At 37.6% G+C, this 24,792-nt stretch overlaps 1 protein-coding gene across 1 annotated transcript in view; it reads right to left on the bottom strand.

Moving 5' to 3' along the window:
• The window catches only part of cadm2b (cell adhesion molecule 2b), a 155,381-nt gene that overhangs the window by 53,446 nt on the left and 77,143 nt on the right, over positions 1-24,792 (bottom strand). Inside the window, exon 2 of the mRNA XM_053321017.1 lies at positions 467-493. Coding sequence (XP_053176992.1) covers positions 467-493 — 27 coding nt within the window. The remainder of the gene's footprint in view (positions 1-466; positions 494-24,792) is intronic.

The following is a 24,792-nucleotide window of genomic DNA, read 5'->3' as shown; positions in this document are numbered from 1 at the left end:
GGTAAAGTATGAGGAGTGGGCTTGTGACTAGAACATCTCCAGTTGGAATGCATAGTATGCCTGGGGGAATCTGGGTAGGGAAAGCAAACGAGAAACACTCTCTCCTCCCTCGTCTACTGCTGAGTTGTCCTTGAACCAGGAACAACCCCCCAGCTGCTCCAGTGGAGCTGCACAGTCGACCAAATAGAGGAAAAGCATGACTGGATGAGGCGGGCAGCTCCCTGGTGTGAGCATGTGAATCTATACATATGTGAAGCAGGTTGTATCTCAGAAAGAGAGAGCATGTTCAGCAAAGCTTTCTTGGACAAATAAAAGTAAAAAAAAATCCCAGACAGCTTTGCAGCAAGCAACGTATGTTAATGCTTTCCGGGCTCTTGGGGGAGATAAAAGGGCGATCCAAACATTGTTTATTGGGAACTGTGTGCAACATAAATCATGTAGCAAGAAAATGGAGGCAATAACTCACCTTTTGCTTTGCTTTTCGTCCCAGACACTGATAGCATGAGGAGGTAAAGCAAGGAAACAGCAGGTTAGATAGGTAGTATGAAGGGGTAACAATGATAGTATGATCATTATTTGGCTCTATCGCTGGTGACAGGAAGTACAAGATTAAAGTAGTGTATGTGCAAATGTGTGGTTAGTATAGTACTTTTTAACATATCCTGTCATGCAACCCGGTCTTACATCAAAATGTGAATGTGGTTCACTGCGTATTAGTTTTACAATAACAACTCTAAAATTGTTAGATGCCTACGTGTGTTGTTTTTTTGTTGTTTGTTGTTTGTTGTTTAGCTATTTCATTTCTATTGGCCTGATAGTAAATATTCTCCACCACATATGCTTGGATTAAATTAAATTAAATGAGAAACTGCACATTTTACAATCACAGGCTATAAAATGCTCTTTGGATGCGGTTTACGGCCAACAGGCAGCAATTTTGAAATGGGAGGAAGCACACCAACGGCAGACAACCCAAAATAGAAGTTGAATGCGCCAAGTTGATCACAAAACAATGCTCCTGCTTAGCCTACTGCTATCAAAAACTGACAAAAAATTACATTACTTCTCAGAACTGAAAGTGAAATAATGAAAACTGATGGTCAAACATTAACCTCATATTGTTGAGTTATCAAGGGCACTTTTGTACTTTTGTTTTGAGAGATGTTAAATATATCATACTTTAATGTAAATAGATTGTGATTGTGACATGGCCTGAAAAATGTAGGCATCTCATAATTTTAGAGCCATTATTGTGAAACTAACAAGAGACTAGGTTGTGTCATGACACGCCAAATGTTACAACCTCACATCAACACGACATTACAAAAAAGGAATTCCTGAAAAACATGCATACCAAGAACACAGCTTTATACATTCATTTAAACTGTACGAATATGCAACTCCGCAAAAGACTCAATACACCAATTATATGTCTGCAATTTTTTTCTGAAATTACCTGAATAACAGTCTTTACTGTACATTTTAATAGTAAGCCATAAATGAACGAGCAAAAACTAATACTTGACCACCAGGGCACCCCAAACTATTAAAAAAAAACTTTTAATATAAATCCATCCTGAAAACTCCCTTACCGCTGGTCAGGGTCAAGGGGTCAGGGTCTACCGTTGAGCTAACACAAAGCTATCCAAGAAGATATGTGGCCCGGAGGACGTGGAGGCTATAGGCTAAACCTAGCCAGAGACTACTTCTTTTAGACAGCCTCACTCAATAGGTCAAGAAATTGCCCTCTAGTGACTGAAAAGTAATACATAAGTAGGTAATATTAAACTGATCAAAATCTGTCTACAACCGGGTTCTATTTCCCCATCGAATGCTGCTTTAATTCCATATCTGTGAATGTAGTTGATCGGTGGGCAGTGTTGGGCATACTGTAATAGGGAAGAATCACAAAAATAAGGCCAAAGGAGTACATTTTCAGTTAAAATATGCCATAATAAACTCATAAATGATACAAATAAATCACAGAACTTCAAATAAATGTCCCCTATTCTTTGTGCTTCTGTATTTGTTAATCGTGTCTTTGCATTATAAGATTAATGTGTCACAGGAAATTATGTTCCTATAGCTAAAATATCATGGGGCATGATATACAATAATCCAAACAATTAAGTGCTGAAACACTGCTAATCACAGTACATTCAGAAAATCTTTCCCATCAGGGCTGATCGGACAGCGCCTGAGAAAACTTCAAGTCAATAACTTTCAACTTTCATCGTCTGTGCAAATTACACACCAACATGACAGATTGGCAAACAATTTCCTTTCATCGTCACTCCAGAGACATTGCTTTGTTTGTCTCGAGTGGTTACATAACGGTAGGTGCTCAGCCATCTTTCAGGTAGAGACAGTTGGGTGTAATAAGGACAAAACATTGTTACAGAAGGCTTTCGTCTAGCTCAGATTAACACTAGATTTGCTGGCAAGCCTAAGATTTAGCAAAGAATTCATTGCTATAAACTGCTAAATCAGCACTGAATGCTAATCACAAGTAAAACTGCAGTGTGCCCAACATCAGAAAAAGCACCATGCATAGAAAAGGCCCAATTCCAGACATGCTACCACCCTCTAGCCTAATATACTCGACACTGTGGTGCGTAAAGCACTCTTAAGAATTAGAGCAATTGCTTTGTAATGTGTCAGACATAATCAAGATAGCCTACAGAGAGGTTTCTGGCTTTGGTTCACACAGGGAAACAGTTACCCTGCTTACATGGAGTGAAAGTAATAGAGCAATTTCTAACCATTTCTAATGAGAATAAATGACCTTCAAGTTATTGCCACTACTACTAAATCTAAAGGAATGAACCGAGGAGGTGAGAGAGTATATTCAGTGCTTCAATTTCAAGAACACACCCGGTTTTTTGAGCTTTGAAGTTGCCCCACTGAGTATTCATATAAAGGAAGCATAACCTGTAGCCAAACTCACAGAAGCAGTAGGGTAGTCATTTTTACACTGAGGCATCACACAAGAAACAACAAACACTAAAACAAAATTCGACATTCACAATTGGATTTCCCCAGGTCATATGATAGGAGGAGGATCAAACAGTCAACCACCCACCTCAAAGGTGACAAGTCGGTATCTCTGCCTTTGTACACACAAAAAATAACTCATTGAAACACTGCAGAGTTCATGAAAAACCTCTTAGGGAGTACAATGTATTCACAATGACCTTTGTCCCAGATGTTACACAACACGGCACACATTAGCAAAACAGAAAATCGTATGAGGAACACAACCCTGAAGGTAAACTCACAGCTGGTCCTCCTGTGAGATCCTTCCTGTTAAAGTCTATCTCTGAGGTAGGAGGTTATATTCATTTACAGCTCACACCTGATTTCTCTGGGAATGATGATGAGACTTTGCGGGATCTGTAGTTGAAGTGTTGCGTACACGGCTCAACAATTGTCGAAATGGGAAACTGAGGATGCAAAACACACAATTATCACAACTGCCACACTAGCCACCATTACCTTTTTTCGAAAGGTTTGGAACTCTCGGTTTCTGTTGCAGTTGAGTTTTTGGAATCAATCTTTTTTAGGAATACAAGAATACCATCAGAAGAATACTGCCAAGTCTGACTTATTTTTCACCAAACAATCATCAAATGGAAACATTTTGAATTATTTTTATGCAGTTTCTGTGCATCCAAAAGCTGTAATTTCAGTCTAGCTGGATTTCATGTAAACAGCCACTTAAGCCAACCAGGTTTATGCTAATAAAAGGTGAGAAGAAAAATGTGAAAGAAACACAAACCACTGGTGATTATGCTACAAATTAGCCAGAGCCCCCCACCAAGGTAGTACTACAGCCATCTGGTGTTTTTTGAAGTACAATTTTTACTTGACTCTTTTTTTTTTGCATTGCATTTTTTTGGTTATTTGATTTAGTCTAGTGTATTCTTCAATACTGAGAATGAAAATTGATAAATTCCTGGATTATTAATCATTTGGACAAGTGGCCTCCTGATAAATGGTTTCATTTCATCTGTAAATTATAATTCACAGAGATTTACAGAATGAGTAACATTTTACTTGTCCTTTGTTAACTTTTGCTTTTCTCTAAATGAAACATCACAGCGAGCTGCAGGTGAAGCAGGATTGGATGTTTTCCTAAAAAAGCCCTGACCAAATCTGCAGTGACTGGAGGTTACACAATGTGCTGTTTCTTGTGGATGCAGAGGTTGACTGACAGTGCCATGTCTTTGCTCCTCATGAAATAAACTCTTCTTGTAGTATTTACCTCTCTTCCACCTCTGGTCTACAAATGCACTGTGTGCTGACACATCCTGTCTATTATGGGAAATGTCTAACAGCTAACAGGCTACTGTTCTCTTCCAGCTGCATGTGCCAGTGACATTGTTCACACTATGCACACACATCTCATTTATTTCTGTTGTTGTCAATGATCATTTTTGGCTTCTTACCATTTTTCTGCTGCTCAAAGTTGCATGTGTATTCAACATGCTCAACTGTGCTGTATTCATGTGTTGATATTTGGGAACTGCTGGCCATCTATCATAACAATAATGACATATTTGCAGAGATGGCTATTTGAGAGACATGATTCTGTGTGTGTGTGTGTGTGTGTGTGTGTGTGTGTGTGTGTGTGTGTGTTCATGTTGGTACTTCCAGTCGAAAGGACTGAAAAAGATTGATCTGCATTTTTTCTCAGTAATCCACCTCCACCAGGCCAATTTTGCACATAATGCACTTACTTTTATAGCCAAGCCAAATGTTCAGTAGAGATACAGATAATTTTGCTGATTGCAGTGCCCGTAGCTGAGGGTGGAATTAAGCCTTATTAAAAGCACTATTTCTAACTTAAACAAAGGTCAGTAATAATTTTAAGCCTGCTGAAAGGACAAAATGTTTATCTATAATAATAGGTCACTTCTTTGTGATCCATGAACAAACTCTTATCTGGTGAGGAAACTGAGAAGACCAGAAGCATGCCATTCTGCCATTCTACTATCTGATGGTAATTCCATTGTTTTTTGACACTCATTAATCTTTTTGTATGCTCCCAAGCCTGTGCCTCTTCCCATTTTCTCCTTACGTGAAAGTTATTAATCTCTGACTCCCTCTAAATTTAATAATGTTGACAAAGCCAGACAGCATGAGAAGATTCTCCTTGCTGTGAAGTGGAAATGTTTGCAAGCACATAGAAGACACATCAAGATATTCTATCTGAAAAGTATGTAGGCTTTGACATTCCTAAGAGGGCTTTCACTAAAAATCAATAACAGTGTACATAACAATACACAATTGCTCTGTAAGAATGTCAGTGTGCTTAAACACATTCATTGCATGGTTAAATAAAGAGTATTCATTAAATCCAACACAATACACATACATATGACTATATGCATAAACATATGACATTAATGAATTGGAGCATTTATTGTAATACAATGAAAACATAAATCTATACTATTTTTATAAACCTTACTGAACATAATCATCTGTCTCTAAAAAAGCACAATTCTTAGAAAATGACAGAGAAATCTTGATGTAGCTCCACTGTACAAAGATTGGATTTCAGTTTTGCATGCTGTTATTTGTTAGTCAGATTTCAGGCTCTCATATATTTGCTTGATAATGAAGACCAATGGAAAGCAATAACATTAACCTGTAACGACTTTTCCTGGGAGCAGAATAATCCTTTTGATACATAACTGCTCCAATCAAAGCAGTTCTCAACTGATTTTATTCATAATCAATAACATTACACTGTAACTCAGCTATGTTGACAGCTAGTTACACTATCAGTGACTCGGAAGCAGTGCAAGGGTAAAATGACATTACTGTATATTATCTCGGACAGGCAACATATGGAGTCCTAATTAACACTTAACTAAAGGAGAATAAAGCAGTATATCACTGTACGTTTAACACATACTGATTGCAAAGTTGCAAAAAAAAAAAAAAATCTACTTTGGTTGTTTTACATAGCAACAATGACATCAACCATAGCAACAATGTCTACCAATCTTTCATATAATTGCTATTATGTTGTAGATTGAACATTTAGCTAATTTTGATTCCTGCGAAAAAAAGATAAGAAAAAAAAATCATTATATCACTTCAGGAATACATTAAAACATCCTTAAAACTAGATTGTAAAGCAATCTTTATTCTCTGCCCTTCTCCTTGAGAATTAAAAATCAATTTGCGGTATACGACCAAGGCAGAAAAAAATGGCAACATAATATTGTTTCAGAAAAGATTCTGAAAAATTACTATCAAGACAATTGCAAATTTATACAAATGTTGTTTAGTCATCAAATTTACAAACATATGAGCATATTACATTCAAATGAAGATTATGCAAATCAAGATGTGGCCCAATACAAAGTCAACAATGCACAGGGAACAATAGACTACCTAGCTTTGAATAACAACCTCAGTGAAGAGACGGAGAACTCCTTGAACAAGCAGAAGAATAGAATGAACTGAATGTGTAGGCTTAACAGGGATCCCACTCCAGATGGATGAGTGCAATATGTGCCGGAACAAAACAATAAAATGGATAATAGCATGTCAATGACAATGAGATAAGAAAGCAATGAGAAAAAGAGAGAGACAACAAGGCATAAAGATGGGACTATGGCCAGTCTGGCCACCAGAGAAATAAATTTGGAACAGTCACACTGCTTGTTAGCTGTATTTGCATTGTGTGAGTCTCAAAGTGCAACAGAATGAATCGCATTAATTTATCTGTCAGACCTATTTCTGAAGTGCGTATGCAGGCCTGTAACAAAGCAATAGTCGCTGGTCCCTGTGGTGATTAGTTTAACCGACCACTGAGAGGTTTGTCCTCTAACACAGTGAGAGTTGGCCTCCGTCCCTCAGCTGGCCATCACTGGGGTCACTGCGCTCCCTCTGCCAGTGTCACACAACAAACTCTCCTGGGACAGTGTGTCTGTAAGTAAACCTTTGACAGGAAAGCACTTCATCATATTCAGCTCACACCTACATACTCACCGGAGGACTCACAAGGCAGTTTTAAAAGCTGCTGTGGGCAACTGTGCATGTTTTGTAGCCCTTCAATGGCAGGTAACAGACATTTTGAGCTTCCACACCCAGATATCTTGTCGGATCATGTCAGTGGCGCTGCTTTCCCTAGATAGTGCAAGTTTTATATTTTTGATCTCACTTTATTGTAGACAAACATAACCATTATTTCCATCAATTAGTCTGTGGATATTTATTTTGATCAATTTAGTCTAAATATATATATTTTGAAAAGTCCAGCACTCTTTTTTTATAAAGCCCAAGGTTAGGTTCTCAAATTGGTAATAACATCCAAACAAGGTTTCAAAATCCAGCAACAATAAGATCGTTTATACCAAAACTAGAATGTTATTTGAACAATCATGGAGAAAATATTGAATCCGAGTGGGAGATATCAGGATACTTAAAATCAGATCCCATTCATGCTAGTGGCTTATAGGTGGGTAACAAAGTATTTTATGGAAGAAAAGCTCTTAATTGAATATCTATGCTATCTGTTTTATGAGTGTGTACGTTTGTGTGTGTCAATCACAAAGCTGTTAGTGATAACAGACAAGTAAAAAATTAGGAACTGTAATCCACAGAGCATGAGTTGACACAGCTGGTAACATTTAACAGATGTATCCCCTCACCTGTGTCCAGTGAGTTTTGTGAATAATTTAATTTAGTTTAGTGGATTATTGATGAGGTTAAACTATACAAAACAAGCAGTGCCTCCAGCTTTTTACAGCAATAATACCAAATGAATTACTTGATTAAAAGAATCAACTCCTCTGTACACAGCAGCGACTCCCATTGGAGCAAAACAAGCATGTTTTCCTTACTCCTGGCAGCACACACCGCTGCAGGGGCTTGCATCTCTGCTGCTAGTCCAATAAAAACACCACAATTTAAGCACATTTCTAGAGCACTGTGAAATGTAGCATTACTTGCACACATATTGTACCTCCCAACAATGCCCCAAACCAATTCCTTCTTCAATTTTCTCATCTTGTCTCTACTGTGTTTCAATCGGAGCACTTCATGTAACAAAAGCCTGCGAGTGTCCCTCCAGTTAGAGTAACACAAGCATGGGAAGGCAAGCTAGAGCAATTGAGAAACCTTGATTTCACACAGCTGTGTCATGGTGTAGCCACTGTGTGATGAAAAAGACCTACTCATCTTTTCATGTCACACTGGTATTGTAAAAATAAATGCAACATAGAATACTTGTCCACGGTAATGGAGGATGTCAGTAAGACCTGATAGAGGAGTTATTCTTCTCATTTTCTTCAACCTGCTCCATCAGAGCGGTACAATTTCAAAACAATAACACATAGTAGTTACTTATTGATCTTCTTTGAAACATTAAAGCACAGCATTCACTACAATGTAAAAAGAAACAAACAGAAATGGGATGTATATAAAACTATTATTTCATCATTTTACAATTTCTAAAACAATACATCGTGATTGTAAATATCATTAATTCTGTTTAATAGTAAACACTGGATTCAGTGGATCTACTGCTGCTTTGCAAGTCTAACCAGTGCCACCATCACATAGACTTTGGTTTTGTAATATATTTTTATGTATTATTTTTGGGGGTATTTTTGTGTCTCTATTAGATAGAAATCATGGGGAGATGATGAGGAATACTGTATGAGGGATGCAACAAAGGCCCTCTGATGGATTCAAGTAAGGGATGTTGTAGTTCATGGTCATTGTCATCATGCCTCCACTAGAGCACCCTGCTTTTATATCATTATTATTAGTATTATGTTTTTGGCTGGTACTTTGAGGTATAATATGCCAATAACCCTGAAGCTGGACTTGTATTTTTTATCTCTTCATTACACTTTTGGTGTTAGTCCATTTTATATCTCCCTACAGCCACAAAACAATTTGATGATGCTCAGATTAATCACAGCTAAGAGACTACATTTAAAAAGTGAGCAATCCACCTCGGGAAATGCTGAGTTAAGGAAGCATGCATTTTTTTCATATTTAAGACCTTTATGCTTTGCCCTCCTTTCTACAAATCATAAAAGAGACATGTACATATGACTTCTTAACTGCTTCTTCAGTTAACAAGTCATTTTTAAGCATTTAAAAGTTGGACTGATTCATATGAGACAGCCATCACAGGTTAATCTCTGAGTGTCACCATCAGCAAAGACTCCTGTCTGCAATGTAGTTTCATATATCTCTGCTAAACCACAAGTCTCTCAAACTAAATGACAAAAAATGTCATTGGTCCATACACTCCAGAATGACACATATCACCATTTTGTGATCTGACACCCCTATCAGCAAGACTACATCATTTTGTGACCTTCGATTTACAAGGTCCTATCTGCATTCTGAGTGGTTTTGAGTTATTGAGGTTCGAAGTTTTGACATCCTAGTTAGCAAAACTGACATACAATATAGTTATTTTTATTTATATAGATGCTTAAATGTGGGGTGAATTTGAATAATGTTTCTGCAATTGGCACCTCAGCAATATATTTTGACATGAAGCCGGTATTACATCTGCAACCAATACCATTCTGAACTCTTCAAGGTGCTTTCTAATCATATCAGAAAAGAGATTGCAAATATCACGCTTGGAACAGAAATAGCAAATATAAAAGTGTCCCTGATAATACAATTCTTAAAGTTTCAACAACAACAAAAGTCAAGAAAATGTTTCTCTATATACTTGTTGATATTGTTTCTCCTTGCTGTATTTGTTTTGGTCTTTGTCTATTCCTCTTAAGTTCAGAGCATTTCTTGTGTTTTTCTTTTTCTTTTTTCCCTCTTTGTTCTTCATCTGAGCTCTGAATGTAGTTGGTGGCATCACAGGACTTAAGTCACTTATAGTAGCCTATTAATCATAACTATGTAATTAAATTTAGAAAAAAAATCTGCTTTTCATTTAGTTCAAACAAGACAACTAATGTATTCATAATGACTTAACATAGATCAAATCATTCAGAGGTTTATAAACTTAAGTTTGGCAACGTTTCATGATATATTCAGCTCCTTTAACAACAGTCGCAGCACAGTGAGGTCACATGATAAAAAGGCGGAGCCTGATTGGTCCTTCTGTCTATACTCTGAGCACTGATTGGTGCTTTGCAGTTGGAACCTTATATGTGTAAAAATGTTATAAAGTTTGAGATTGATTTTTGAGATGGAACTTTTTCTTTGCTCAAATTTTAGGGCCAATAATGAAAATGAGTGTGAGTTAAAATTATTACTTCATTATGGCAAAAATAACCATGTGGTTAAAGTTAGGAAACGATTGTAAGAACCAAACCGACTTGTTTTTGGAAATGACAAATGAACAATGGTCTCCCAAATTAAATCTTAGGTTTTGTTGAGCCATCCATCTCCCCCAAACTCCTCCCTACATGGATTGTTTGCTCTGTAATAACATCACCTCATTTCCTACTTTGCTTTTGTCTTTTGTCATAATTACTACACTCACCAAAGCGCTTTGTCACTTGAATTTAAATGTCATTTTGGGGCCCTTGGTTAAAATGGTTGATTTTGTTTTTCTTGGAAGCCTCCTGCTAAATCAAATGATACATAATTACCCAATAAGTCATGTTTTAGTTTCACTAGTCTCATGTTAGGCTTATTCATAGTTGCTTTCTTATGTGCAATGCTCTATTAAGATTAGTAATAAGTAATTAGTGATGCAAGTTTAGCCCACATCACTGTGTCAGTCTAAATGGGGTCATAGACACCACTATGATTGGAGTGAGTGACTGAACTAAAAAATGTGTATTAGGCTCAGACACACTGCATAGCACTTCATTCAAATAGCAGCAGTGTTCATGTCCACGCCCACAAATTAGAAGCTTTTAAGACCGATATTATGTACATGACAGATTATGTTCAGAGTGGGTAAAAAAATAGATTCTTCTACTATTAATAATGAAGTTATAATTCTTCACCTTATACTCAATAAGCTTTTTAACTGACAGCACCATCATTTTAATACCAGCAGGGATTTAAAATGCTCAAACCTAACTCCCAGTAAATGCTTAAAACATGGTGCCTACTGACCTGATCATTGTAAATGAAGTTGTTCAAAGTTACAGCTATGGTAAAAAAACACTGCCCTCTGTTTAAAGGTGCAGTTGGTAAGTCTTATAAAAGTAACTTTTTGTCATATTTGCTAAGACTGTCACTATGTAAAGACAGCATTACATGAAACTAGTAATCTGTAAAAAAAACAAAAAAAAAACAGGCTCATTTAGCCCCAACTACTGCTCCTACTGCAAATTGCCAGAATTCACCGCGACTGGACAAAAGGACCCAATCAGAGCCAGGATTGTGTCTGATGGAGTGTCTGAAAGCTTCCAACCACTGCTCACGCACACAGGCCCCTCCCCCTTCCTCCTAAGCTCGGTCAAGCTCATATCTCCAAGTTTCTAGATAACGTATAGCCATGTGAAAGTCACTGTAAAGCGTTTTATATCTAGCTGTGTGGAGTGTAGTTCATGTATTACTGATCGCGTGCACATCCATGGTTGCGTGCCGTCGCGCACATCAGCCTCCTCTGGGGGAGGGACTTTGGAGGCAGGGCAGGAGTGCAGCAGAGAGGGACGGGGAGGGATCTGAAAGTTGTACTTCTTCAAATTTGATGCTAAGTCCTCTCTCTCCTCAAAGTTACCTACTGCAGCTTTAATGCATGGACTTGATTTTAAAGTAGTAGGGTGGGTGCAGCCATTAATCATACTGGCAAGAACAAGAGTCATGACTTTCAGACTGAAGACAGATTGATGCCAAGATGAAGCTCAAGCCTTTGCCATGATGTGGTGGACTGTGATGTCTATTACCTCGCTTTTCTTTTTGTTTTCTTCTACACCATTCTGTCCATAGCAGCCTTGAACTTTACCATGGCGTTTAAATCAAATCTTTGTTTTTGCTTCAGGCACAACCTTTTAAGATTTACAATTTCAATGGTCCATTCGACACAAAATTGCCTTTTTCGTGAGAGGATGTAATAAGATGTTTTCAATACAGCAACATGAAAGATTCAGACCTGCAATTTAATATGAAAAGACACAAGCTAAGTTCTGTCTGGTAGCTGTACTGCCTGCACCCTCTAAAAGAATCCCAGAAATCTTGTAAAAGGCCACAATATTAAGCTATTTAATGTAGGTATGCTATACAATAAACTCCTGTTTTTGTGGCAGTCATGATGAGGTAAACCTACCACGACAAAAGCAACCGCAGTGCCTGCAGTTCTTCTATCAGGCAGCATTACCTGCAAGATGGTTTATGGTGTGCAGGCCATGGGGTTCATGACACCATGCCAAGAGGATGCGCTTCAGTCCAGCTCAACTGTATTTGCTATGAACTGAGATGTTTCAAAGTGATTTCGGAGTGTCCATCTCTATTCTCCACTCTATTACAAATCAAATTTCCTTGTGTTACAAAAAATTGCTTGACATAATGTTGGTGCACCGATGGTTTGCAGCAGCCCTGTGCATGTAGATGAAGGTCCCTCCTTAAGGCAATCCAGGACTCAAACTTGTTAAGTCTTTATCTGCCTACCCCCAGCATAATGGCAGGCCTGCACACACCACTCCTCTTGCTTCAGTCTAGCATGATGGGAACACTGTCAGACTTCATATCTTCACATAGCACACAAGGGAAATGCATAATTCCAAAACCAATTTTACAATCAATGTGTAACAATTGTTGGGAACAGCGTTTATCACTAGTTTAAATAAGAAATACACATTATGCTGACATTTTCACCATTTGATAAAACGATAATATTCCAATCATTTTTTAGATGGGAATTCTCCCCCACCCCCAACCCCCCCTCCTGCACTAAGCACCTTGACTAAAGCACTGCACAGTTTGGGATGCACAGGACTACATATGTTAATGCAGTCTAAATTGGGCCTTAAGATGGCAATCTGCAGGGTACTTCATTTGCTGGATGTCTACAAGTACAAGTACAAGGTTTTAATGTTGCAGAAATTACACTCCATATTAAGGCAATTATGTGTCAGGAATTGGTTCCACATACAGTCATTTATATTCACAACATAACCTTCATAACCTAATATTTAGGAAAGCAATGTTAAGAGAGTTGTGATGAACAACAGGGGGAGTGATGCAACCAAAAAACAAACACAAAAAATGCTTTGATGTACATCTTAAAACATTGTGCAGTTCAGAAGAATAAAAAATGGACTGACACAAAATTCTGTGTTTACAGTTCTCTCTCTGGAGGTTTTGGATATATTTGCAGGTGTTCACATGAAGCTAAAACTCTGCATGATGTCTGACAGTTATCTTGGGCCCAGTTCCAAACCTTTTAGACATTTTGCCCATTAATGTCATGGAGAATTACATTAAACAAAATAGATTCTCTTCCCTTGTTTTTTCTGTAAAGACAATTGTCATGCTGTAAAAACTGATAATATTCTTCACTTGGAGCACATACATGTCAGATTTATTGAATCTGAAACTGTTTCTTGCCAAGTAAAAATGAGTTCCGATGTTATTTATGAAATCCTTTGGAGTCTGTTTGGGGTCAGCTGAGACAGTAAAAAATCCATATATAAATCTGTACTCATGGTTTAGAAGTCTGTGCTTACGGTTTATAAACCCTGGATTTGTAAACTGTGCCCTAAAATTTACAATCCATGCGCTCAAATGCAATTGATTGTAAAATGGGAAATTGCTCACTTCATTTTACATTTCCAAGAATATGTGGCCGAGGATATTTAATATGAAATCATCATTCTTAAAATGCAGTCTTGCTCAATTAATATTCAGCCATGCCATCTAATAAAGCACTCCAGTGTGTGTGTGTGTGTGCGTGTGTGTGTGTGTGTGGGTTCATTATTCATTATTTTAATAAGTTTAAAATAATGAATTAATACATTCCAGTTTTTTAACAAGTAACACAAAGCAGACTTGTTTTATCTCTATAGCAAAAGAAGTGGCTGAAGATTATAGGTAATGTAGCATTCCCCTATCAGGAATGACAAAACAAAAATCTGCATGGATTCAAAATGTGAGGGCAAGGATTTTAAATCTGAGATTATGGTACATAAGCAGTGATTTACAAACTGAGAGTACAGATTTTTTTTACTGTTGGATTAAGTTAAATGCATAATTGAATGCAACTGTTGGGTCAAGTGTCTCCACTTTGATTCATAACTGGTCTGTCATGTCACGCCTGCATTCAGCTCTCCTGCCTCAGAGGTAGAAAAACAGACAGAAATGGAGGGATAAATGGAAGATGGAGAGGAGCTGACGTCCTCAAGGTCATTACATGCCAGAAAAGAAGGAAAAAGCAGGTTGTCATTGGTGATGAACCCTTCAACTAAATGTAATTCATACAAATGTCTGCAGCAAAACTGTGGAGAGCATGTCATACTTAACCACATGTGAGGCTCACTTGCACACACACTCACTTTATCACCTTCCTGGCATATCAGTCTCTTATCTTTCAAAACACACTCACAGTTGTGTTGCATGTCCCAGTGATGGAATTCTAAAGAAGGTCAACCTCTGGAGAGTACTTTCGGTTACAAAGATAATCCACTTTGATGAATCTGTTCACATTTCCAAAGTGTCATCCTTAAAGCCTTTTGGAAACACGACTTTCACCTTGATATGAAATAGATGATTCATAAATCACTTCAGCTTGCAAACATTGTTGTGCTTTACAACACATCAGCCTGAATTGAAAACTTGTTGAAAATGACAACATGATGTGTTGGAGATGTTACAATGAGGGTCACTTACTCTAAAACCCACAGCACGTCAAGAACCAACTTCAAACTAGACAGTGCAGCCAAAATTATGATTTTGTTATCGGGCATTGAGAGTAATATTTGGTATTAAGCCACAGAGCTCTGGCACTGAAATCAAAAGTTGACAAAGAAAAGCAATCTTTAGTATTAAAAAACTTTTCTGCACTGAAAAGTTTTTTTATTGGCATCAAACCACATCAATATCAGATGAATACTCTGTTTTAAGCATGGCCTTCCAATTATTTTATACTGATTTATTTTTTGAATTTATTTTTTAGATTACAAACTTTTTTCAGAAACAGTCTTTCAGTGTTCTTGTTTAAGGCTGAATTTTCTTTGTTATGTTTTTTTGTTGTTGTTTTTTCTGAAGGTTTTCCAGTAACCATGTCGTGTCAGTCCTTTGGCATATAGAGAAGGAGTTTGAAGGGATGGGTAGATGATTTCCATAAACTCTACATAATGAGGAGGCAACATCACTCTGGTTGACCTCTGCTGACGCCTTGTACAACTTTTTCCTGAAGGAAAAGTTCATTATCGCCATCTCCTTGTTCCACCTTCTATTTGACAGCACAGCCAAGCTTTCACACAAACAACATGGTGAATGAGAAGGTTGTAGCAACTGAGAGGCTTCCAAGTGAGTTTACAAGCATCTTTCCAAGGAGGAAAGACAGGAGGAGCCATCACTGAAATTTTCCCAGCTGCGTTGGCTCAGTTGATGGAGAAGCACATTGTCATCCAGGTTCCACCATACTCAGAGTCATAGCTCTTGTACAGATACAAAGAGCTGTTCAATCATGGTCCTGGCAGATGCAAATGCAATCTACAGATTCCAAGTCATTGACGCTGGGTTGCTGTGGCAAAGAGAGTGATTCTGATACACTGTGAATCTGACTTTGGACAGAGACTTCAGGACTGCAACACCCACTCTTATTCCTGCAGCAAAGAGCTGGGGCCCATCCATCAATGAAGAGGCCTTCCACTTGAGAGTAAACCTGATATAGTCCTATTCTTGCCAATGCCTTCCAAGAACCATTTGCATTTTTAAGTACTGACTATCAAGGCTTTCTCCATATTTATGGCATCTCAACAGAGTGTTTCCACCCTTTAAAGATGTCTGCATGAAGGTCATGTGTTAACCATGACTACAACAGCAGGGCTGCCCTGGAGCCACCATGAAAGGAGTTGAGAAAAGCAGGTGGTAACCTGTCCAATGTCACCAGGACAGGTGCCAATAAACAGTGCAACCAGGCAGGTGCTGGAGTCAAGAGGGAAGCTGACCAGCTGACCAGGACCAGGTCCCCCTGAAATGAATTCTGGCTTCTCTCTGCTCAACTGTCCATTTATGGATCAAACACTGTTTTAACAGCTCTGCTTCAACAGAGCTATGATTATTAATATTGAATTCTTTCAATTTGTTTTATTTTATATTAATAAATATAAAATTAATGCAGTCAAAAACTATTTATCAGGCTGCATTAATATCTTCTCTCTCTTTCTTATCCCTTATCTCTACTGTGAACTCTCTGCTCTAGATTTCCAAAAGAACAAGTGTGCACATAGCCAAGATCCAAAAGAACTTAGTATGAAGAAGGACACCTAAAAGGTAACATACATTCATTACCTATCACTGTATGTTATATAACCTAATTAAATTAAACCACACTGCAAATGAGTTTGAATTCCCTGGGTGCTGCATAATGGCTGCCCACTGCTCCGAGTACATCGCATGGGTTAAATGCAGAGACTGAATCTCACTGTACAACTGCATGTGTGGCAAATAAAGTACCTTTACCTTTATCATAATGGATATCTTCTACTTATATTGAAATCACAACATCTTAACCAGATAACACCGTTGATCTGTGTAGTGGTCTGCTATACTGTAAATAGAGCAGAGGCCTCAATTAGACTGATGCCTAATTAACATTTTTACTTTTCTGTATTCTTTACCATAATTAAAACATCAAACATATTGACTGTTGCGGTCTATCAATGCTTTATTTAGTCAACACTAACATCTTTTTCTTTTTATTATTTACCTTTTTACCAAAAAGGTATGAATTCAAAAAATGTATTTCTTTTCTTTGATCAGGTGAATATAAAAAAAGAAAATTTGTTGTTAAAATAAATGGGTAAAAGCAAACTGAACTGGTCACAGAGAAACTAATTAAACAGCTGATTAACTTTCTTAATTATAAGGAAGTAGAGGGAGCATGTTGTTGGTATCTCCAAGATACAACAATCAGGATTTTGGTAAATTCCTGCCTGTCAGTGCAAATGTCAGGGATGCCCATGGCAACCTCAGTTCAGCACCCTGGACAGCGGTCATAATGATGAGTAAAGCTCTATGAGACATTATGTTAGCATGTCACTAATTTTTCATAACAATTCAACTCATTCAAATCTTTAATTACTTAACATTTCCATGAGAAAAGCGAGATAGTAAAAATGTTTTTTTTTATATATTTTATTGATAAAATGTAGACAGGGAGCACCACTAAATTCAAAGATACAGTATCTCTAAAACTAAACTGGAACAAGAAGGATGCAAAACATTCACCTAGATTGTTCCACTCAGCTGCCCGTGCAGGCCCAGTGACTGATGGATTTTACACATATATTTTTAAAAAGTGTAACAGTATAATCTTGACTCAAGGTCCACTTAGTATCTCTTTCAAAAGCTTTAACATCTATATTTCATTTTTTCTCCAGTGGGTAAGCTTTAAAGCTAGCAAGTAAAAGCTGAGTTTAGATTATATTGTCAAACTATTATTTCTGATAATATATTTCAAGGGAAAAAAACAGCAGGTAAAGCACAGTGTGTTTATGCATAACACCCTGATATACAAATATCTAATTTAATTGCCATAATTATGTTATTTCATATGGTATTATGTTCAAAGATTGTGGTACATTTTGCTTCAGAAGTATTAAAATGAGTTTTAAACATTCAAAAATTCTGTAAAACTTTTAAATAATAAAACAACATAAAATCAGATTTTAAGGGCACCAGTCACACAAAATTGTAATAGTGCCTAGTATTATAACTAAAATTAGACTAAAATGGCAATTCGTTTGTGAATGAGATTTGTGCAAAGAGTGGTATCAAAAAAAAAAGGCAATTTACAAAGGCACAAAAACTAGATATACTGACAGCCAGTAACTGGGGATTTTCCATGCTCTCTACTTTATTTGATAGAAAAACACTTTATCATGTTTGATTTTTAAATTTGAAGTGGTCCTTGAAGGTAAGGAGTCCAAAGAAACCTCAAAAATACTGTTTAATTTTCTTTAGCAGATTTTGAGTGTCAGCTGGTGAAGAGACATCTGTCCACTGAACATATCAACAACAAGTCTAAGAAAACACACAACTCTAAGAACACAGAAAACTAATACACTGGGTGATTCAATTTACCTACACTGAAGTCACAAATTTAATTTTCAGGACGAACTCATATTAAAGTCTGTGTCATAAAGGAGTTCTTGATTCTTCAGCTTTGCTCTCACTTTACTTTCACTTTTTTACTAGTAAGAACAGCTATTGATTGTCACCAGGCTTTTGGCAAACAGTCCATATTCATCATTTGCCTTTTTGGAGTTCCTGCATAGCACTAAGAAGCTGCTGCTAGAGGAAATGAAGAGGAGGCAGGCTGGCTGGATCCATAACGCCTGTTATCAGGTCTCACCTGATCACAACAAGCTTCAGCTGCAGCTGAACCAGCAGCTGGCCAGAGCACTGTGCCAGTAGAGACAGAAACATGGTTCATAGTGGTGGTGGAAATGTGTTCCTTCCACTGAGGAGCACAGCATGACGGGATTCAATATCCCACACATCTCATACATATCATGCATGATACATTTAATTATGTGTGCCCTAATACCATATCATGTGCATATTTGAAAAATACTACATTACATACAGCATTAACACATTTTCTTCAGTGTTTTGGTAAATCTACAGCCTTTTAATTGTCATCATGAAGACATGAGTCATCATGCTCAGCTTTTATTATTTATTTTCTGTGCAATTCTACTGTGCTTTTATGATTTTAATGAAATATTATTAATAGTATTCTATTCTACACCTCATTCATTTTCTTTTGCTCCTCTGTGATCTGTGATTATATTTATTTTAATAAATTGTAATTGACTCATCAAAAATACTTCACAACACAAATAAACACAGTAAATGCTAGTTCTCTGGATTTTGTTGAAAGTTATCTACCACCGAACAAATAACAGGCAGGTTGAGGGAAAGTGACATTAAATAAATACCTTAACAAGCCACAAAATATAAACGATAAGGAATAATATTGGCCACATGTAGAAAGTATTCACAGGCATGTTAATATTAAAAGTTTCCATATGTAGCACAGGTGTCATTTTTAAAATGTATGTGACTTTTTTGTCATTATTTTTTATACTCAGTCCCGCAGCATGCACTCCTAATTTTATTGGGTTAGGGTTAGCACCAAGACGGGTGCAAATAGAACACTTTGCTATACTGTATATACCAGGGTACAGGTACCACTTCTAATTGTACTGGGGTGCAAATAGAAAATAAGATAACCTAACACACACCAAGAAGCCAGTTGTACAGGATGCAGACTGCTATCATTGAGTCTCAAACAATGCCATTAGAGAGTAAATGGATAAATTATTCATCTCATTCTGGCCTCGTCCAGGTAGGCAGATATTCAAACTCATGTGTTATACTAGTAGTCTGCATTCTACTATTTTAAACTGGTTTAATCAAAGGGATCAATGACTTCCATGGTATACTTGTATGGTACTGTAACATGTTTTTTATGAAGAAGACACCAAGCTGTTTTATGCTGGTCAGTGCCAGCTGGCCAGAGTCTCTCTGAGAGCTGCAAAAAAAAAAAAAGAAATTAATATGATTTTGGCATGCGGCAGACTTCTTGTCTTTAATGGCAGTGTAAAATCAATTTTAGCCAGTTAGTGAAAAACATTTTATTATTATTGCGGTCAGAGGTTGATTTTCTTTTTCTTTTTCTTTTCCCTTTCACTTTTGGTTTTCTTTCTTTCTTATCTTTATTACCTTTCTTGTCCTTTTCCTTTATATGGCTGCAAATGAGCAGATTGTAAAGGATTAATCATTATTCTGAAATGAGAAAAAGCTATTTAATCCCCAAATACAAACTAATATCCAGAATTCACCCCACACAATAATGATACAGTTTAAGGAATATAATTTACAATGTTTGAAGCAGCTGTAGAGTTAGGCCAACAAAAGGCAATTTGTGTAAGAAATGGAAGCTTTCATGCTTTTTATTTTTTACTTCCCCCTCAGTGTCACTGTCAGTGCGACTGCACCTTTTATAAGACTGTCTGTGAGAAATCACATTCATTCATAACTACCACTTATTGTTGTGAAACTTGCTGGCACATTATCCAGCAGCATGATCAATACTTGAGAGGGATGATGACTTAATGTCACTGCTTTGATAACAGAGAGCAAATGTTTTTTCCCTGTCTTTTCAGAGTAATCAAGTAACCTCAACACTGATTCAGGCCAGTCAAGTCAAGAGCAATCAAGAATTCAGTGAAGGTAGCTGAAGGGAAGGGGATGTGAGAGCAGAGGGGAGAGGTGGGAGCAACAACCACACGACTGGAGACACGCCCTGCTGTGGATGAGACGATGTGTCTGCTGGAAATGAGCCAGCAGACACACTAAGTGCAGTCCCCAGACTGGTTCTGAGGCAGAGTATGTGGGAATTCACTTTCTTTTGACACCAGGCACAGTGCGGGTTCTGGCAATACAACATCCACTTGGCCGTCAGTGGGAAATCCAAGGAAACCGCTTCACCTAGCAAACATCACTGTCGACGGGGTCATTCCCAGTAGCTCAGTTCCCCAGTGTCATAATTTACTCTTAATCCCTAAAATACTCCGTCTTAGTCTTCTAAAACAATAAATAATATCTAAGCTGAGCCACAAGAGAGAGAAAACAAAAGCCTCCTGTTTAGCTTTAGCAGGCCTTTAATGTTTACTCCTGGATTTGCTGCAATAAAGGACACGGTTTGAGAGGGAGAGAGAGATAAGCAGAGACAAAGAGAGCAACAGAGAGAGGCATGGCACAAAAAACACAACAGTCCCTCATAATTAAACAACTACATTGCATCATGCACTCCAGAATGACCCATAAGAGTATTTTCTAATAAGTCGTCTCGATCAGTTTCCAAAACCATTACAAATCACTGTTACAAAATGATGATGGTTTATGATATGACAGCATTGTGGTTAAAGTCGGGTTATGTTTAGACACAAAAAAACACTATGAGGTCAGGAAAATATCATTGTTTGAGTTAAAATGATCACTTGAAACCTGATGTGGCTTAAAGTTACTATTTCCATAAAGTAAGGCAACTCTTGTCATCATGGCAACAATAAACCCCACAACGATAGAGTTAGGGATTTTAAAAATCTATCCCAATTCATTGGAAACACAACACTCCCAACATTTGGAAACGAGAAGCAGTGATCTCCTGCAGTTTTTTTGCCATCAGTCTATATAGCCTTCCACCCAACCTGCCACCTCTGATTCTTTATACTAACCTAATCTGAACTGTGTCACTTCTCTGGGTCATAATTACTATGACTGTTAGATGTCATCTGTCACTCAAACGTAACTACAGGTCATTTTTGGCAATTCATTTTATGACCTATTCTGTTGTTTTTCTTGGGCTGAAAAGCCTCAAGATAGCTCAAAGAAGAGATTGTTTGGGTTCAAAGAAGGCAATACTTATAAACACTCATCCCTATGGATACGGTGGATTATTTATGACACATCCACTGTGTAATTGTTAAAGTAGATTTTCAAAGTGACAAAAGTAGAACGCAGAGCATGTGCTTGTGCATGCATTCAAGGATATATTCAATCAGAAGTGCAAAATCTCCCTCCATGGCCTACACATGTCACTCTGAGCCATGTCAGATGAGGATTGCTTTTCTTTCATGTTTATTTCAGATGGACCAGGTTTGATTTGAAATAGTAGTCCCATTCAGGTACATTTCTTAAAGGGCTGGTTCATGAAGTTCACATTAATTTTTCAGTACAGATAATTTGAGATTTGTTTGTGTTTTTTTCTGCTAAGGATTCGAGATATCTGTCTTTTTCTTTTCTAACTTCACCCCGATACAGTGGAAGTTAATGAAGTTCTGTTTATCATGCTCACAGCAATGAGAAATGCTATTTTAAAAACTGGATAACAAATTGTATTTCCCAAACAAAATGTCCCCTTACTCTGGATAATCCAAAAACCTCTGTATAACAGTCCTTCCACAAACTCTTGCAAAAAGTAACAGAAACACTGATAGTGAAATACTAAGAAATTGATTCTGGAAAGAGATGAAGAGTTGAATTTTAATGAAGTGCAATTACTTTACATGTAATATAAATGTAATTGTAAAAAATGAATGCATCACCAAAATCTACCTGCATTTTTCTTGGGTAGCATCAGAAATCTCTGAGATGTATATCTGCAAATGTGGCTTAACTATCTCAATGGCTAGATACCACCGAGGTACAGTGAGATAGATTTTTTTTTTTTTGGAAATTGGTTGAACTGGCCCTGGAGGAAAAAAAACAGGTTTGAAAAGCACTACCTGGTTTATTAACCGTTTTTAAGGAGTTCTTATCTCTGGCTTCACTGCATTTCACTGCCTATGAGGCATCTTCCTCAGAGCACCGCCACATATTCTAATTAGTGAGTACACAGGCTGAGTGGGCACGTTAAAAATAGCTTCCCTGTAGATTAGCATGTAGAAGTACAGAGCAAGAACAGTATACCTACTGTAAAATGATATGGAATGCTCTTTGAGGACAGAAACTATACATACAGCAGCTTTTAAGGTGCTGTTCACATTAATGTGTGTGTGTAAATATTACTGGAAGACAAAAGTGGTCCCATTGAAAATGTGCTTTAACAGGTGACTTAAAATGGCTTCAATGTACTAGAAAACCTGAGATCAAACTTCAGAGGAGTAGACATTTCCTCATCTGTGACAAAACTTGAGTGTGCTGCAATTTAATGGATCAGAGTTCTGTGCATGGCAACAGATGGGTTCTAGCTGGCATTCCCCTCATTATTGAGCCTCCAAGCCCTCCTCTCTTGCATTGCCACCTGTCCAGCAGGTCTAATGTTATTCTCGCACCTGGGCAGGCCATCACAAGCTATCATCAAAGTTGTGCTCTGAGGGCATCCAGTCTTTCTGCAACATGTCACAGCGAATAGAAAGCGAAATGACACACATTCACCTTGAGTCTGCACCATCCACAGATAACTGTGACTGAAAAGAAAGAACTTGCAAATTGACTCCAACAGGATATAGTTTTGAATAACCTGTGACTATTGAAAATAATGAATAGAAATTTCCCTCAGCTAACCATGTGGGTATTCACATTTCTTTTGTTGATTAACAGATTATGTATTTATTCAAGCCACGTACACACACTAACCTAAACTTCCTCTTATCTCCGAGCAGGAGCAAAACTGTTCCAATCATGGGACAGAGCAGCTGACAATGATTCAAATAGGACAGAACAATGCTCTCAGAAGCAGCTGAGAGATCCATATGTATGAAGATAACCGTGGCATCAAACAGCTGAGTCCACTTGTTTACTCTCTCCAAACGGGAAACTTATAAGGAGCTGGCCTCGTCTGCCTTGCCATCATAATTATTCCCGCATTTTGTCTAATGAACAGAATTAGAATGAGTCACCCAGCGAAGCATCTCTTTCTCTTTTGAATTCTTTTTTGTCATTATTTGCCATTGCACTATCATCTAACTTTTGCATTAATGCAGTGTTGTTGCATGTCTGTAATAAAAGTAAATTCAACATGTTATGGTTTTTCATAACGCGTATCTCAGCGATAAGGAGAGATTTACTGAATCCTTATGAAATGGATGTGACCGTCCTACTTATTACTCTTTTTTTTTTTTTTTTAGCTTGCACTGAAAGTAGCAGTGAACGCTGCACATCCATCAAGTGTAATCTGCTGTTTTTGCCTAGATCACAACATGATATCTTCAGCTAAGAACAAACACCTCAACTGTCATCAGGTTTGTGTTTCACCATTTCAGTCTATCCACTTCAGACGATGCCTACAATGGGCAGAGTCTCAGCCAAGAGTACGAGTGGAGAGTGAGACATAAATTGTTAAGATGATTGCTTTGCAAACAGCTTTCACAGTGTGTTGAACTGTCAGTCATTGCCTATGGTCACAAGGTATGTGCCTTCATTGCTTTCATTAGCATATCTCTAAAGCTACTCTTCAGCACAAGGTCTAGAAGTTGATTAAAGACATGTTTGCTTGGAGGCAGCAAGAACAAAGGTTTCACAGTATCTGCACAGCTGCCATTAAAAACTGTAATATCGGTTTAGCCTCCCGGACTCCAGCCATCAATAAGAAGGTCTTCATGACTGACAAAGGCAAACAGGCAAACAGCTCACAGGCACAATCCCACCTGATAAGGCCCATAACCTCATTCACTCTTCACTGGAGGAGTTAATCGAGTCAGGCTGACATCATGAACTGAGATAATGCCAATAAATACCATTTTCTCACTCCATGTTCGATAATTATAGTTCTCTAATCCACCAATTGCCTGGGTCTATGGGTGAAGACACTGCTTAAAGATAAGACTCAGTATGTTTATTACTACAGTCACATGGAAATGGTTACTTTTTGTGCAAAAGAATGTGATCTAACAACTTTCTGCTCCAAGAGCATTTCATGTTGCCACCAGTTCTTATTCCCAAAGCAGCAAAATTGAAGAGAAAGTGAAATTCTTTTTTCTTTTTTTTAGCCTAAGCAGCTCATACTAATAGGTCTTGCAAGGGGTGTTGTTTGTACTTGACTATTTTGCCTTTATTCAATTATGTATTCATGGCTTTACTCCTCACTCCAGAGGAAAATAGGAAATACATAACTATTGACTGCAGGGTGAGCTTTTCACATTCTCAATA

The sequence above is a fragment of the Scomber japonicus genome, chromosome 6, assembly GCF_027409825.1.
Source record: "Scomber japonicus isolate fScoJap1 chromosome 6, fScoJap1.pri, whole genome shotgun sequence".
Lineage (NCBI taxonomy): Eukaryota > Metazoa > Chordata > Actinopteri > Scombriformes > Scombridae > Scomber > Scomber japonicus.
This window is presented reverse-complemented; position numbering and strand designations above follow the sequence as displayed.